The sequence below is a fragment of the Xiphophorus maculatus genome, chromosome 21 (assembly GCF_002775205.1).
Source record: "Xiphophorus maculatus strain JP 163 A chromosome 21, X_maculatus-5.0-male, whole genome shotgun sequence".
Lineage (NCBI taxonomy): Eukaryota > Metazoa > Chordata > Actinopteri > Cyprinodontiformes > Poeciliidae > Xiphophorus > Xiphophorus maculatus.
In genome coordinates, this window is record NC_036463.1 from 20357736 (window position 1) to 20371120 (window position 13385).

Genomic DNA, 13385 nt, shown 5'->3' on the forward strand with positions numbered 1-13385 from the left:
CTACATGCTAGGTCTGATTCAATGGCAGTTCAGGAAATGTAATTAATTGCACCCTGGGCATCACCACAAACCTTTGCAGCATTTTTCACTTTAGGTGTTACTGCTCCAATAGAGAGTAGTTGCTTCCAGTAGAGCCCATTCTCTAGAGTGAACTCCAGTCAGCTTTAGAAACAAGTCATGAGGCAAAGGAAAAGTATGCATGTTCCCATAGTGAGATCACAAATGAATGCTTGAAAGAGAACTAAAGTTTAGTGAGGCAGAGGTTTATCTGGCAGAATGAGTCTGGCTTATAAGCAAGAGACGTCTGAGCATCAGGTTTAAAACTGTAAGCCAATCGTCTCCTGCATCTCAGAGAAATATGGGGTATACGTCATACTCTGTAGTGAAATACCTCATTCATTCTATCAGAGGACTGAGGTTATTTATGCAACAACGTCTCAATATACTTAGGATGGCAACAGGGAACAAAACGATGCAACTCCATGAGCTAATCGATTAACGACTGGAGAGACCGAACCTTTCCTCGCATGTTTAACTTCTGTAAACAGTACAGCTGAGCACACAATGAAAAGTGACTTACAAGAGGTTCCTTGTTTTTGACAAGTCTTATAATCTTCACAGAATTCTCCTCATCATCGAGGTCTTCAGGCAGCGGAGGGAGTTCGGGGTCATACTGCTTCTGAGCAACTGTATCATGGACAGACAGAAGGCTCTGGAAGAAATAAATTGAAAAAGAAAAGAAATAAATTGGGGGAAAAAAGATGCCAAGTTCAAGTTATCAGTCAAACTGGAAATCTATTGATTTGCTTAAATAGACTTAGTTAGACTTGGACCAAACTTAGTTTGGCCCTACTTTACTTAGTTAATTGAACTTGGGTCCAGTTAGCAAAATAAAGTGGAACAATGTAGAACTTTAATCCACATTTTAATGACTGCGTGTCTCAACCGAGGTTCATAGGAAGGATTTTTGGGGTTGCCTGTTTTGTCAGGCACCTCATATGCCTGACAAAACAAGAGTGAGATGCAGAACTTAAATTTAAAGATATGTTGAAATTCTCATTAAACGAGTTCAATTTTATCGATGAAATTCATTGCGTCTATCATGCAGTCTTAAAGATTTTTTGCTATTACACAGTTAATTTTTATGTCTCTTCAGGCACGCATGACATGTTTGACGGCATACTTCATTTTTGTCAGAGGTATCACAGCTGAAACATGTCAGGTATGTCTGGAGAGACATAGAAAATAACTGTTTAATAAAAGAATCTAAGGAAGTTCAATTGTATTTCTTTTTTTAATCATTTATACCGGTGAAGCTCTTTATTCGTTGGTGCTCTAGGTTAAATCTCTACACCTTCAATCCTGTCTCTTCTTTATCCTTCACAAATTTTCCCCAATTATACAATGTGCTCCTGAATTTTATTGGCCTTTCTTTTCTCTCTGAGGATGATTTCATCAACAGTTTCTTTGATCACCAGAAACCATTTGTTTCTGCAGATGAGCACAACCAGTAAGGTTATGGGAATAGGATCAATCTGCAGTAAAAACCAGCAGCAGCTCTAGAACAGCAGCTGAATGTAGAGAACAGCAGGAGGTTCTTCAGTCCCATCCAGAGAAAAAGAAAATCTCTGTCTGCACATCAACAGAAAACAGCTTCCGACTCAGTGCTCTCCTCTTCTTAGTTTCATTTTCCTCTTTTTCAGGGAATCCAGCTGCAGGTTGGATCTGGATCAGGTTCTAGTTTAATAACAACATTCTCTGGTGAAACAGACACTAAAACTGGAGGTTCTATTTTAGTTTCAGGTTGGATCTATGTTGTGTTTTGGCTCCTTATGGTGACAGACTGTCAGTCATGTTAGCTAATCTCATGTCAGCCATGCTGGTAATCAGTACCAGCATGGTACTGCTGACTAAACATTTCCACTGCTGACTAAATGTCAGACCTCTGATTTATAAGAAGATCAAAACTAAATACAACTTGAACTCAACTGTTTAAAAACTTCATCTTCAAACTTTGTTTAAGATTTAAATCAAAAGATTTGTTTTTCCAACAAAGTTCAGATTTATTTCCTTCCATCTAATCTCAGCCTTTCCCTACTTAAACCTCTGAACTCTGTCAAACAGTCCAAACAGCAGAACCTGCAGTTCTACCTTCATCCACGGATCCTCCTTAAACCTGGATCTGCCGTCCGCCTCCCCTCCCAACAATCTGGAACACAGCCACAACTGATTCCTTGTAAAAACCTTCTTGGAAGTTGCGGCAGCAGCTGGATGCTAATGGGGAGCACATGGAGCGTGTCCTGGCTGCTGATCACGGACACGGAGCAGAACACAGGTCCAAATGTTTCACACACTTTGGTCTCTGGGGGGAAACATTCCTGCTGGGCTGATTAGTTGGTGGATTAGCTGGCCAATCTTTATTCGTGGAGAAGAAAGATGGAGAGAAGGAAAACCATCCTTGTTCTCCAGGTATCCGGTTTAATCTCTGTTAATCTGTTTGTGTTCATTAGAAATAAATAAGGTAGAAATACACATCAGAGCACTCGACTAAATAAACCTGTTGGACATTCCTGGCAGCAGTCTCTCATTAAACCCTCCTGGCCTGGTCAGCGGCCCACTCTGCTTTCAAATGGAGGCACCGGATTGGTCCAAGGAGAACATTCTTTCCCCAGAACCATTAGACCCTGATGAAGGGATCGTTATTCTCAAGCTTCTTCTTCTTTTCCTTTCGGCTTTTTCCCTTCAGGGGTCGCCACAGTGAGTCATCCATCTCCATGTAATACTACCTTCCGCATCTTCTTCTCTCACACCAACTACCTTTATGTCCTCTTTCACCCCATCCATAAATCTCCTCTTTGGTCTTCCTCTAGGTCTCTTGCAGTTCCATCCTCAGCGTCCTTCTACCGATGTATTCAGTGTCTTTTCTGTGAACATGTCCAAACCATCTCAATCTGGCTTCTTTGACTTTATCTCCAATACATCTGACATCAGCTGCTCCTCTGATGTATTCATTTTTGATTGTATCCATCCTTGTCACTCCCAAAAAGAACCTCAACATCTTCATCTCTGGTACCTCCTGCTCTGCCTCTTCATCATTGCCACTGTCTCTAAACGAAACAGCATTGCTGTCTTGTACACCTTTCCTTTCATTCTTGCTGATATGCTTTTATCACACCTGACACTTTTCTCCACCCGCTCCACCCTACTTGGAGACGTTTCTTCACTTTCTTTCCACACTAGTCGTCATTCTGGACTGTTGACCCTAAGTTCTTACAATCTTTCACTTTCTTTATTGCTGCTCCCTGTTACCTCATGTCTCCACTTGGGTCTTTCTCGTTCACACATATGTATTCTGTCTTGCTACAACTAACCTTCATTCCTCTCCTTTCCAGGGCAAACCTCCATCTCTCAAGATTTTCCTCCACCTCTTCTCTGCTCTCACCAAAGATCACAATGTCATCTGCAAACATCATAGTCCATGGAGATTCCCATTTAACCTTATCTGTCAACCTGTCCATCATCACAGCACAGAGGAAAGGGCTCAGAGCCAATCCTTGGTGAAGTTCCACTTCTACCTTGATCTCCTCTGTGACTCCTACAGCACACCTCACCACAGTCTTACAGCTATCATACATCTCCTTCACCACTTTAACATGTCTCTGTTACTCCAGACTTCCTCATGCAGTACCGCAGCTCCTCTCTTGGAATCCTGTCATATACTTTCTCTAGATCTACAAAAACATAATGCAGCTCCCCTCTGACATTCTTTGCACTTTTCTATCAACATCCGCAATGCAGAGATTCCATCTGCAGAACATGTTCTTGGCATAAACCCATACTGCTGCTCACAGCTGTCCACTTCTGACCTGAGTCTGGCTTCAACGATTCTTTCCCATAACTTCATTGAATGACTCATCAACTTTATACTACAGTAGTTGCCACAATTTTGGACATCTCCCTTGTTCTTGAAAATTGGCACTAGCACACTTCTCCTCCATTCCTCAGGCATCCTCTCACTCTCTAGGATCCCATTGAACAGCCTTGTCAAAACCTCTACTGCTGGCTCTCCTAGACTCTTCCGTACCTCCACAGGTATGTCATCTGGACCAACTGCCTTTCCACTCTTCATCCTTTTCAATGCCTTCCTTACTTCATCCTTACTAATTTTTGCTACAGCCTTTTATACAAGTCAGTGTATGTACTTTGTTTGGCCTTAGCTACCTCTATCTTCACTTTACGCTGTTATCTCCCTTTACTCTTGGTCACTCTCGTCAGTCCTCACACTGTCCCACTTCTTCTTAGCTGCTCTCCTCTGTACCCATATTTGTACTTCCTCATTCCACCACCAAGTCTTTTTATCAACGTTTCTTCCAGAAGACATACCGAGTATGTCATTATTCCCAAGCTGATTGGTTGTTTGTCTTATTTTTGTTGTTAGAGTTGGGTTGTAATTTTTTATCTATAAACAGTATACAGTTTAAATATCTATTAAGTTTTACTAATAAATGTAAAACATTAATTAAAACAAGTAATGGTGATTTCCTCATGGTTTTGGGTGAACTCTTTCCATCAGACTGAAAAATAAAATCATAGCACTGAGAAATAAATTAAACTCATCTTTTTAAATCTGTCATGGTGATTGTTCCACTGGGAAGAAATATTAAATTGATTCATTATATAAATGCATAATGCATCACAGTAGTAAAATATAATGCTGAAATATCCACTACTACTGAGATTAAGAGCAAGTGTGGTCCTGATGACGTTTTACTTCCTGTTACCGCGAAAAATAAAAGAACTTTATTCTTGTGGATTGATGAGATTTCCATTTGCAGAAGTAATAAAGCCTGGCTGAAAATGTTGCCAAATGTATTTAATTGAAGGATAAAAATTTTAGATTTATTTTTATTTTCATTAGACAACAGTCTGGGGGAGATATTGATAGATCTACAGAAAACTAAATTGCAGAACTTCGATGAGCTTTGAGGGAACATGAGAATATTCTTCAAAGAGAGTGATGAAAACATGGATGGAAGCCATGGAAACACAATCTCTTAAACTGTTATTTTCACTGTGCGGGTGTGTTAAGCCGACCCTCGGCCTCATCCACCTTTTTTCACCTCATCAGTTACAGCTTTTACCAGCTTTATGCTGTGATGGATTGACCTCAGCCATTGTCATTTGTCATCTGTCAGCCCTTTTCTCTTTGGGATTGTCTCAGACAAAGCAGCTCATCACCATCTCTCTGTGTAGCACTGTAGTAGAGGTAGGGATACATTCTGAGAGTTTTCCGTTCGGAATTTATCAAAACAACTGAATTCCTCTCAACAGTGCAGACTTTAAAAATCTACTTCTGAGCCCGAATCTTTGGAGATGACTAATCTGTTCACACCCCTACAGTCTGACACACACTGACTGACTGTCGATGTGCGCTGTGTGTGTGGGGGTGTGTGTGTGTGTGTCTGATCTGCTGGGAAGGAACTTCAGAGTGAAGTGTTGTTTCTGGCTGGAGCCAAATAATCCTGAGGACAACGTGATGAGAAGCCTGATCCTCCAGGGTGAAACCAGCTCTGTCTGGCTGAGACACCTGGAGGATTTGATGGACGGCCGGAGTTCAGGATTAAAATGTAAAAAGTGTGGACGTTTATTTTGTAGCCATCTGCGTCTGGTTAATGAGGTCAGCGGCTGCAGCCAAGAAGAAAAACGAGAAAAGCCCTGGAGCCGTTTGGGGTTCGCATTAGTGTTGATGACGCAAAAACAGAAAAGACAGAAATACGAAGCTGCTCATCTTTTTCTGCCAATTTTTATAACAATTTAAATATTTAGTGAAGGATTTATTATTTCAGTCTATTCAATTCCAACAAAAAAAGGGCAGGAGTGGTTCTTACCTTCACATGGGGGTTTTCCAGTAGCTTGGTGAGTTCTTTTATGTCTCCATTTTCAGACTTTAGTTCGAGTTGCTTAGAAAGCTAGAAGAGAACAGACACAGAATGGTGACTCAAATAAGCTTTAAGACAATATCCACATATGATACAGTAAACAGCAACATCACAGATTTATTTCCTTGACTTGCTGTAATTTGAGTTCAGGTTCAAACATCTTACAAGCAGGTGAAACATGAAATAAAGTGATTTTAATTGGCAGATTTACAACTGGTTATGAAAAAAAGGTTTCATGGGAAACTGAGCATTCTGTGAACGCTTTATGAATAATATCTCTGTCTGCTGTCATCACAGCGGGGTTCACAGATCTAATCAGCTCTCAGGCGCTGTCCGTGGTCCTGAACTCAGAAAAAAAAAACAACAACAACAATACAACACAGTGAGAAGCTGGGATTCCTCGTGATGAAGAACTTAATGTGGTTACAAAAACCACCCAAATCAGCAACCAATCAGGTCAACTTCTTTTCTAGCTTAATGATTTTTGTTACACTGTTTAGGGACTAATTCTAGAACAGCTCTGAATAAAAAAAAAAATAAACACAATTTTTTACGCTGAGTTCCAAGCCAAAGCCAGGACCTATTTCAGTTGGATGCTTTTGTAGTGAGGAAGCAGGAGCTCAGGGTGAGATCTGCAGGACAATCTCCCGGCAGCAGGAAGATTCTGGAACTACAGGAAGATTTCAGAGCAGCAGGAACATGAGGAGGTGTGGAGATTAGCTGATGAAAGCCAAGTCCAAAGGAAAGCTGGTACAGATGAAGTCCTGGCACATGTTTATTGATGGCCTTCAATTCAGACAGTGGAAGAGATTTAAAATTAAACCTCCATTTGCCATACTAAAGTTTATATGCGTTTGTTTCAAGACAGAAAAGAAATGTATGCAAAGAACCCATATTTTTTGTGAAAAGTTTATACAATTAGTTGTAGTTTCACTAGAATGAGTTGATTTTAAATCCTCCCAGAGGAAATAAAAGAGCAGTAGAAGTTTCCCTCTGCCACGGGGATGATAAGTTTAGCACCTAACGCACCAAGAGGCACATGGATCATCTCTCTGTCTGTGTCGTCATCAAGCAGGAGGACAGAAAATTCAAGCTTCAGACGTAAAGCTCAGTAAGATGAAGGAGAATATATTTCTGAGTGACGGCTGCAGGAGCAAGGCAGCAGAGGTTGGAGTGTTGGGGGAGAAAACACGAGGGGAAACATCGTCATTATATCCACCAGTTTCCGTTCCCTGAAAGGTAAAACACTGGATTAATAAAAAGCAGCAGAGATCAGAGTCAGGTCTGAGTCAGTCCTGCTTCAACTAATGCTAAGAAGAAAAAAAAAAAAAAAAAAGCTGAAGAATGAGGAAATCTAATACATGTGGGCTAGGAAAAACCTGGGGAACAATAAAAGAGCAGACTGGATGATCAACAGAAAACAGGTGCTGTTTTCAACAAAGGTAAAAGCAAAAGTTAGTTTAATTAGATTACATTTTCACAAAGTCAATAAATAATTAGCCTTATCTCTAACTTCCGTTGACTGTAGGCTACAGATCAGGTCACTGAGGACACCCAGTGGATTTTGCTGCAACAACAGGAAAGGCAATAAAAGCTTTGTGAGGCTGACCAGAGGTTTCTGTAAGGGAGCAAGGTTACAAGCCAGGGTTCAGATCAGGAAGCAGAGCTGCAGCTTCTGTAATGCTACCCAGGCATTACCCCAATGGGACAACGTCTTGTCCAAATTAAACAGATTTAAAAAACCAACCTAAAAGAAATAGACCAGAATCCGCTGAAAATAAATAACATTTCAACTGGACAAAAAGCAGAGCAGCTAAATGTGGCTCACTGAACGTCGGGTCTTTCTTCAAAGACGTGAGAGGAACAGATTTGATTTTGTCTCAGAAACCTGCAGCTGAAAGATTATGTTAGCGTCAATGAGTCTCGTAACTAGGTCTGTCATGGTAACAAGTTCTGCTGGACGATAAACTGTCCCAGAAATGATCGCAATTAAATCTAGAATCAACTTGGAATGTAAGTTTTTGACTTTGATTCAGTTTGAATTATTAAGTGTAGTTGTGTTTTTTTTTGTCTGTAACATTCCTTGCTTGTGAAGTGGTGCCATATAAATAAATTGAATTCAACTGAGAGAACCAGCAGAACATCCAGTGATGAAATGACCACGTACAGCCCACCTAACATCTACTTAAAGTAGATGTTAGTTTATTAAACCTTTGACAGGATCTCTTCACTCATACTGTATTGTATCTGGATCAGAAATTAACTCCGAGCAGCCAGGCCGGGTTGAAGTGTCGTTTTGTGTTAGCCAGTAAATTCAGCCCCCTGTTAGCTGAAACCAGAGCCTGAGATGAATCAAACCATGGATCTCTCTGCGTTCTCTTTCGTCCTCGGCCACAGCTTCAGCAGAGCTCATTCGGAGCGGCGTGACGGATGAAAAACGATCCTTTTTTTTTTAAAAAGCACGCAGTGTTTGAGCCGACAGGAGACCTGGGTCTGTGGCGGGCTGAGAGACGCTTTGATTCACCGTCTCTGGGCTCCAGCCTGATATCCAGTAATCCCAGAGAGACGCTTTGCAGGGCATTTACAAGGAAGCACAAAGGTAACCGTCTGTAGTTCAGCTGAAAAAAATATGTAATTGGGAAGGAGGGAGACTTGGCAAAAGAAAAAACGGGGCTTATGATTCACACACTGAGTTTGATTTTTTTTTTTTTTCAAAATGTTGGTTTCCTGGTTTTGGCATGGAAACATTGTACATTTGTGTTTCCTTCCATCCAGCAGACATCACCATGTGAAACGGGTGCGAAGAGGAACTGAAGTAGCTTACTTCTTGGGCCAGGATCGTGGCGCTGCCCAGGACTGGAGCCGGCTTGCTCTCCTCGTAGTGCTGCAGCCGTTCATGGATCTACAAAAACAAAAAAAACACGTATGTCAAACTTTGGGAAGAATCGTCTGAGAGCGGAGATTCTTCGAACACTTTCTCCTCAATTCAGACACATGATCATCTCCAATTGAAGTCTGAAAATCAATGTTCATGGCTATTTCACACCTTGAGGTCTGATGATAATATAGGTAGAATTTGTGTGTGTGTGTGTGTGTGTGTGTGTGTGTGTGTGTGTGTGTGTGTGTGTGTGTGTGTGTGTGTGTGTGTGTGTGTGTGTGTGTGTGTGTGTGTGTGTGTGTGTGTGGGGTGGGGGGGAGGGGTATTTTTATTCCTGACTGATAAAGCTCTGACTTGCTTTGTAGCTTTGATTATTAATTATGACTGTGTTGCGTTTTCTGGGGTCTTGTGTAGACATGTATTCCACCTTCATTTTAGCCAAGAGTCATATCTCCCAAACATGAATCTTAAGCTGAGACCTGATTGGAAATGCAAATCTTTCACTGCCGAGCGATTCCACTTAATTCCAACTTTTAGGATCACAATTTTCCATTCAGAAAGCAATTTTTTTCTATTTAAACAGTCTAGAGATTCTGTTTAAATGATGTGACTGACAAGAGAAATAAACATTGTAAACAAATAGAACATTTGTTTAAAAGGTTCCACATTTCATCAGATTCCACCAGTTTATATTTAAGTAAAAATAGGATTTGTTTTTACAATTCAGTAACTTAAATGATCAATGTTCGGTTGGCTTATCTGCCTGACTTTTTCTTAAATAAAAAAAAATAGCAAAGAATTATTCAAATACAGTGGGTGAGATGACCAAATGGTTCGATCTGCAGAAATCTGATATGCAGTGAACTCGCAAACAGGAACAGAAAAGACAAAATTTTTAAGTTTTAAAACTGATTTTTGAGCAAATTTAGGCAGAAATCCACAGACTATGTGATGTTACCAATTTGACATGAGGTGGAAAAATTCTGTCTTGCATCTGGAACGAATGTGGAAGAAAGAATTTCAAACTCTTTCCTCCCACTTTGTCCTTAAATTAATTACAAGTCAGATTAGGTGAAGATGTTTTCATATAATTAGAAATAGGTTGTTTATCAATTATCTGTCCTTGCAGTTTTTTCCTTATGTTAATTGAGTTATGCTTTATTTTAGTAGCTCGTTGTGATTCTCTCACTTTCTGATTTGAGCACTAAGAATTAAATTAAACTTCTGTTGTTTTTATAGTCCAGACAAACAAAATGCTTTTCCAATAGTCGATTTTTACAACCCATGCATCCACTTTAAAAATTAACCGGTTTTCCAACAGCACATTATAAGCTCATTGGCCACAGAGGCATTCTAATCATTTCCACAGTAAACAGGCTCATTTTTTCCATATCACCTTTCAGGACTGCAGCTGTTTAATGTTGAGAGACAAAGCTGTTTCTCTGAGGGGTTACTGAAATGGAAAGTTAGAGGCGAACACATTCAACTGTGTGTAAACATTGATTATAGTCCTCACAGAAACACCTGCATCAGTCCAAAGTTGAATTTTGGAGCAGCACATCACACATCATCCTACATACGGAGTGGTTCTAAGCTGTATAGCTCTGGCATTCTGACTTAGAAGCAACACTGAAGCCATTATAATGACAGCCTGCAGGTCGCTGTGGGCTCTCATCACAGAACAGACTGGAACCAGTTTCCAGCCCCAGCAGCAACTCCCCAAATCCCCACTCTGCCCAGAATGTGGACAGAGTAGGTCTGGTTTCAGACATGGAACCTCCAGCTGAAAATACAGAAAGCTCCATGGTGACATAGAAGGGCCTCTGAGCTCCATGTCTGCAGCAGCAGATTCACAAAACACACAAATGGAGATGAATCTCTAAAAATATTGTGATAAAAGTGCAAGATTCACTGTCACTCATTTAAACAGTAAAACCTAGAGTGTTTTCACACCTGACTCTTTACAATTGGGGACCAAAATTGCAACATTTACTCCATTTTCAGCTGCTGTGGCAAAGCCTGTTCACCTCCTCGCCTGTGGTGGTGCTACACCAAGAACCACTGAAGGAAACTACACAAAAACCTCTGAAGAAGACACAAAGTGCAACTTCCGTCTTCACAAAATATAAAGACAAATGGAATGGCGTCAGATTTTAGCAGCTGTAGGATTTTTCTTTCGTCTTTGGCAAAAGACCACGAGACATTTCTAGCTAGCACTAGACTCTCCTGCTTGTTTTGGTTTTATTTACCCAGAATGCCCTGTGCTGTAGTCTGCTTCCTACTTTTGGAGAAGAATAGAGTTCACTTCAATCGAACTAAGGCTGAGGTATTTTGGCAGACCAGAGTTCACTTTTTGGTCCACATCAGAGTTTGATTGAGCATTCACATCTCCCCAAACAAACCAGACGTTCTAGACAAAGAGGACGAGGGTTCAATTAAAGCGGACTAAACAGGGCTGGTGTGAATGCACTGTTATATTCCATTGTTTTGCAGCAGACAGAGATGGACCTGTGATGTGAAGAATTTACAGTAAAGCAGAGACGAGGGCAGGAAGAGGTTCTATTAAATGCTGCTGCTGAAGGGCGACTGCTGCAGTTTTCATTTTACTGAGCTAGTCAGATCTGCAGAGCTCTTCTGTAGCTGCTGATTAACCCTCTGGTTCTCCAACCTGCGCTAAGACTCTTCTATCTCGTCTTCTGCTGCCGCAGGAGCGGCTCCGCTTCCTTCATCAGTCCTCCTCCTCATCGTCTCTGGAGGAAACCTGGTGAAAGGAGCGAGTGAGGCTGCCAGTGTGTTCAGCGCTCCAACATACCACAGACCCAGGAACATCTGCTGAGCTACTTGCTGCTCCTCCACCTCCACTTACTGAGGAATGTCTCCTCTGTGAGCAAACACTTTATTTACTGTTCAGGAGGCTTTCCAAGCTTCTGTCCATGACGCATTCATGGCTTTTAAACTTTGAGCAGAACACGTTCTGTCTACACAGTGAGGCAATGCTGCTTCTGCTGGCTGATTAAAAATCTGTGGAATAAAAGCCAAACAGAATAGTTCCAAAAACAACCTGTGGTCTGAAAAAAAAACAAAAAAAACTGGAATACGGGGGAAGGATGGATTGGTTCCAATAAGGAACAGAAGCTGAACATCCATCTTTATTTTATCAAAATACCTCAGAGTGCTGCTGAGGGCTGCTTCAGGTCAAAAGTCAAACACCTCAGAGGCTTTATAAACTATCTGTGGACTCTCCTCTGAGCAAAGCAGGATATGCACTTTGCAGGCATTTACGTGGAAAATAGGCTGTATGCAGGTTCCTGCTTGTACACTTTAAAAACTTGGAGGGTTTCAGCAAAATCAAAATACATTTTCTTCATTGTACATGACAGTAGAAAACAGGATTAAATCATTTATTAAGTTCATAATGGGAAAACGGTCTGGCTGTTTGGCTTCCAGAGATGAATATCATAGAGTGAGTCAAATCTGGGAGGCGAGTGGTCTGCCTGGTACCCAACAGCTACAGACTGGAAATGAGCTCATTCACTGAAACCCGTCTCAACTTTCCACTTGGGTCCATGAATCCCCAGCAGCAAGGTGAGCCATCATTAAAGGTCTGCAGCACTTTGTGTAGAACAAACTGGAGAGGCCACATCAATGATGCAGAGGAAGAACGAAGCAGGAGCCAAGCCTATTAGCAGCTAACAGGAGAGGGATTTATGGCAAGCTGACTGACCACAAAATGAGGGATCTCAGAGGCCGCCTAAAGGCTGCTGACAGAAACTTGGTCATGGGAGAGAGTTCCACCTGAGGCAGGTGGAAACTGAACACTGCTTTAGATTTTCTGTGGATATTTCTGGAGTGATAACTTGGCAATAGAACAATGAGGGAGGCGAAATTTATAAAACGTTTCCTTCAGCGACCTGCTTTCATTGAGAGGGGCTATGTTGATCAGATATACTAGCTAGCTTAGCTAGTGTTGGTTTAGTTATGCTACACGACTTGCTAAACCAACACTAGCTAAATTCGCTAGCTAGCCGGCTGTGTTGAGGGTCTGTGTTGGTTTAGTTATGCTAGTTAGCTTTCCACAGCAGAGCTCCCATTTCCTGTCAGTTCTGTTCCTGAACTGATGGAAAATCTGGAGAACAAGGAGAAGTGATTCATCTGGATGAAATAATCTGATCCCAAAGCTGTGATAGAGTCTCCAGCAGCATGACGGGGGTCAGAGACCAGAGACACGTCCTCATCAGGGACTGAAAGCTGTCCTCTCTCCATCTCCATCACCTCCTTTGGTTTTTCACCTCCAGACAGAAGCAGCAGAACCTGAGGAGCCTTTCTGAACCAGGTGAGACCTGAGCGTTTCCATGATGGGAAATCTGTCAGATTAACAGGATGTGTGTGTTTTCTCTGCAGCGTTTAGTTTTGCAAACTATCCCAGTTGCTGCCTTGACCAATAACAGCTTGAACCTGTGGAGGTTTGGTGGTGGAGCATAAGAGGAAGGTTACGGGTTTTTTAATGGTGCGCTGCTGACATTAGCCAGGATCTCCTGAACGTTGGTCCTGACTGTAAGCTGAGATAG

The 13385-nt window shown here is 41.5% G+C and overlaps 1 protein-coding gene across 7 annotated transcripts in view; it reads right to left on the reverse strand.

Moving 5' to 3' along the window:
- mpp7 (membrane palmitoylated protein 7) overlaps positions 1–13385 on the reverse strand; it is an 84574-nt gene that overhangs the window by 31399 nt on the left and 39790 nt on the right. For all 7 annotated transcript variants that reach the window (XM_023326351.1, XM_023326346.1, XM_023326349.1 and 4 more), the window contains exons 4-6: positions 8764–8841; positions 5889–5969; positions 581–712 (exon numbers count right to left, since the gene is read on the reverse strand). In XM_023326351.1, coding sequence (XP_023182119.1) covers positions 581–712; positions 5889–5969; positions 8764–8841 — 291 coding nt within the window. The remainder of the gene's footprint in view (positions 1–580; positions 713–5888; positions 5970–8763; positions 8842–13385) is intronic.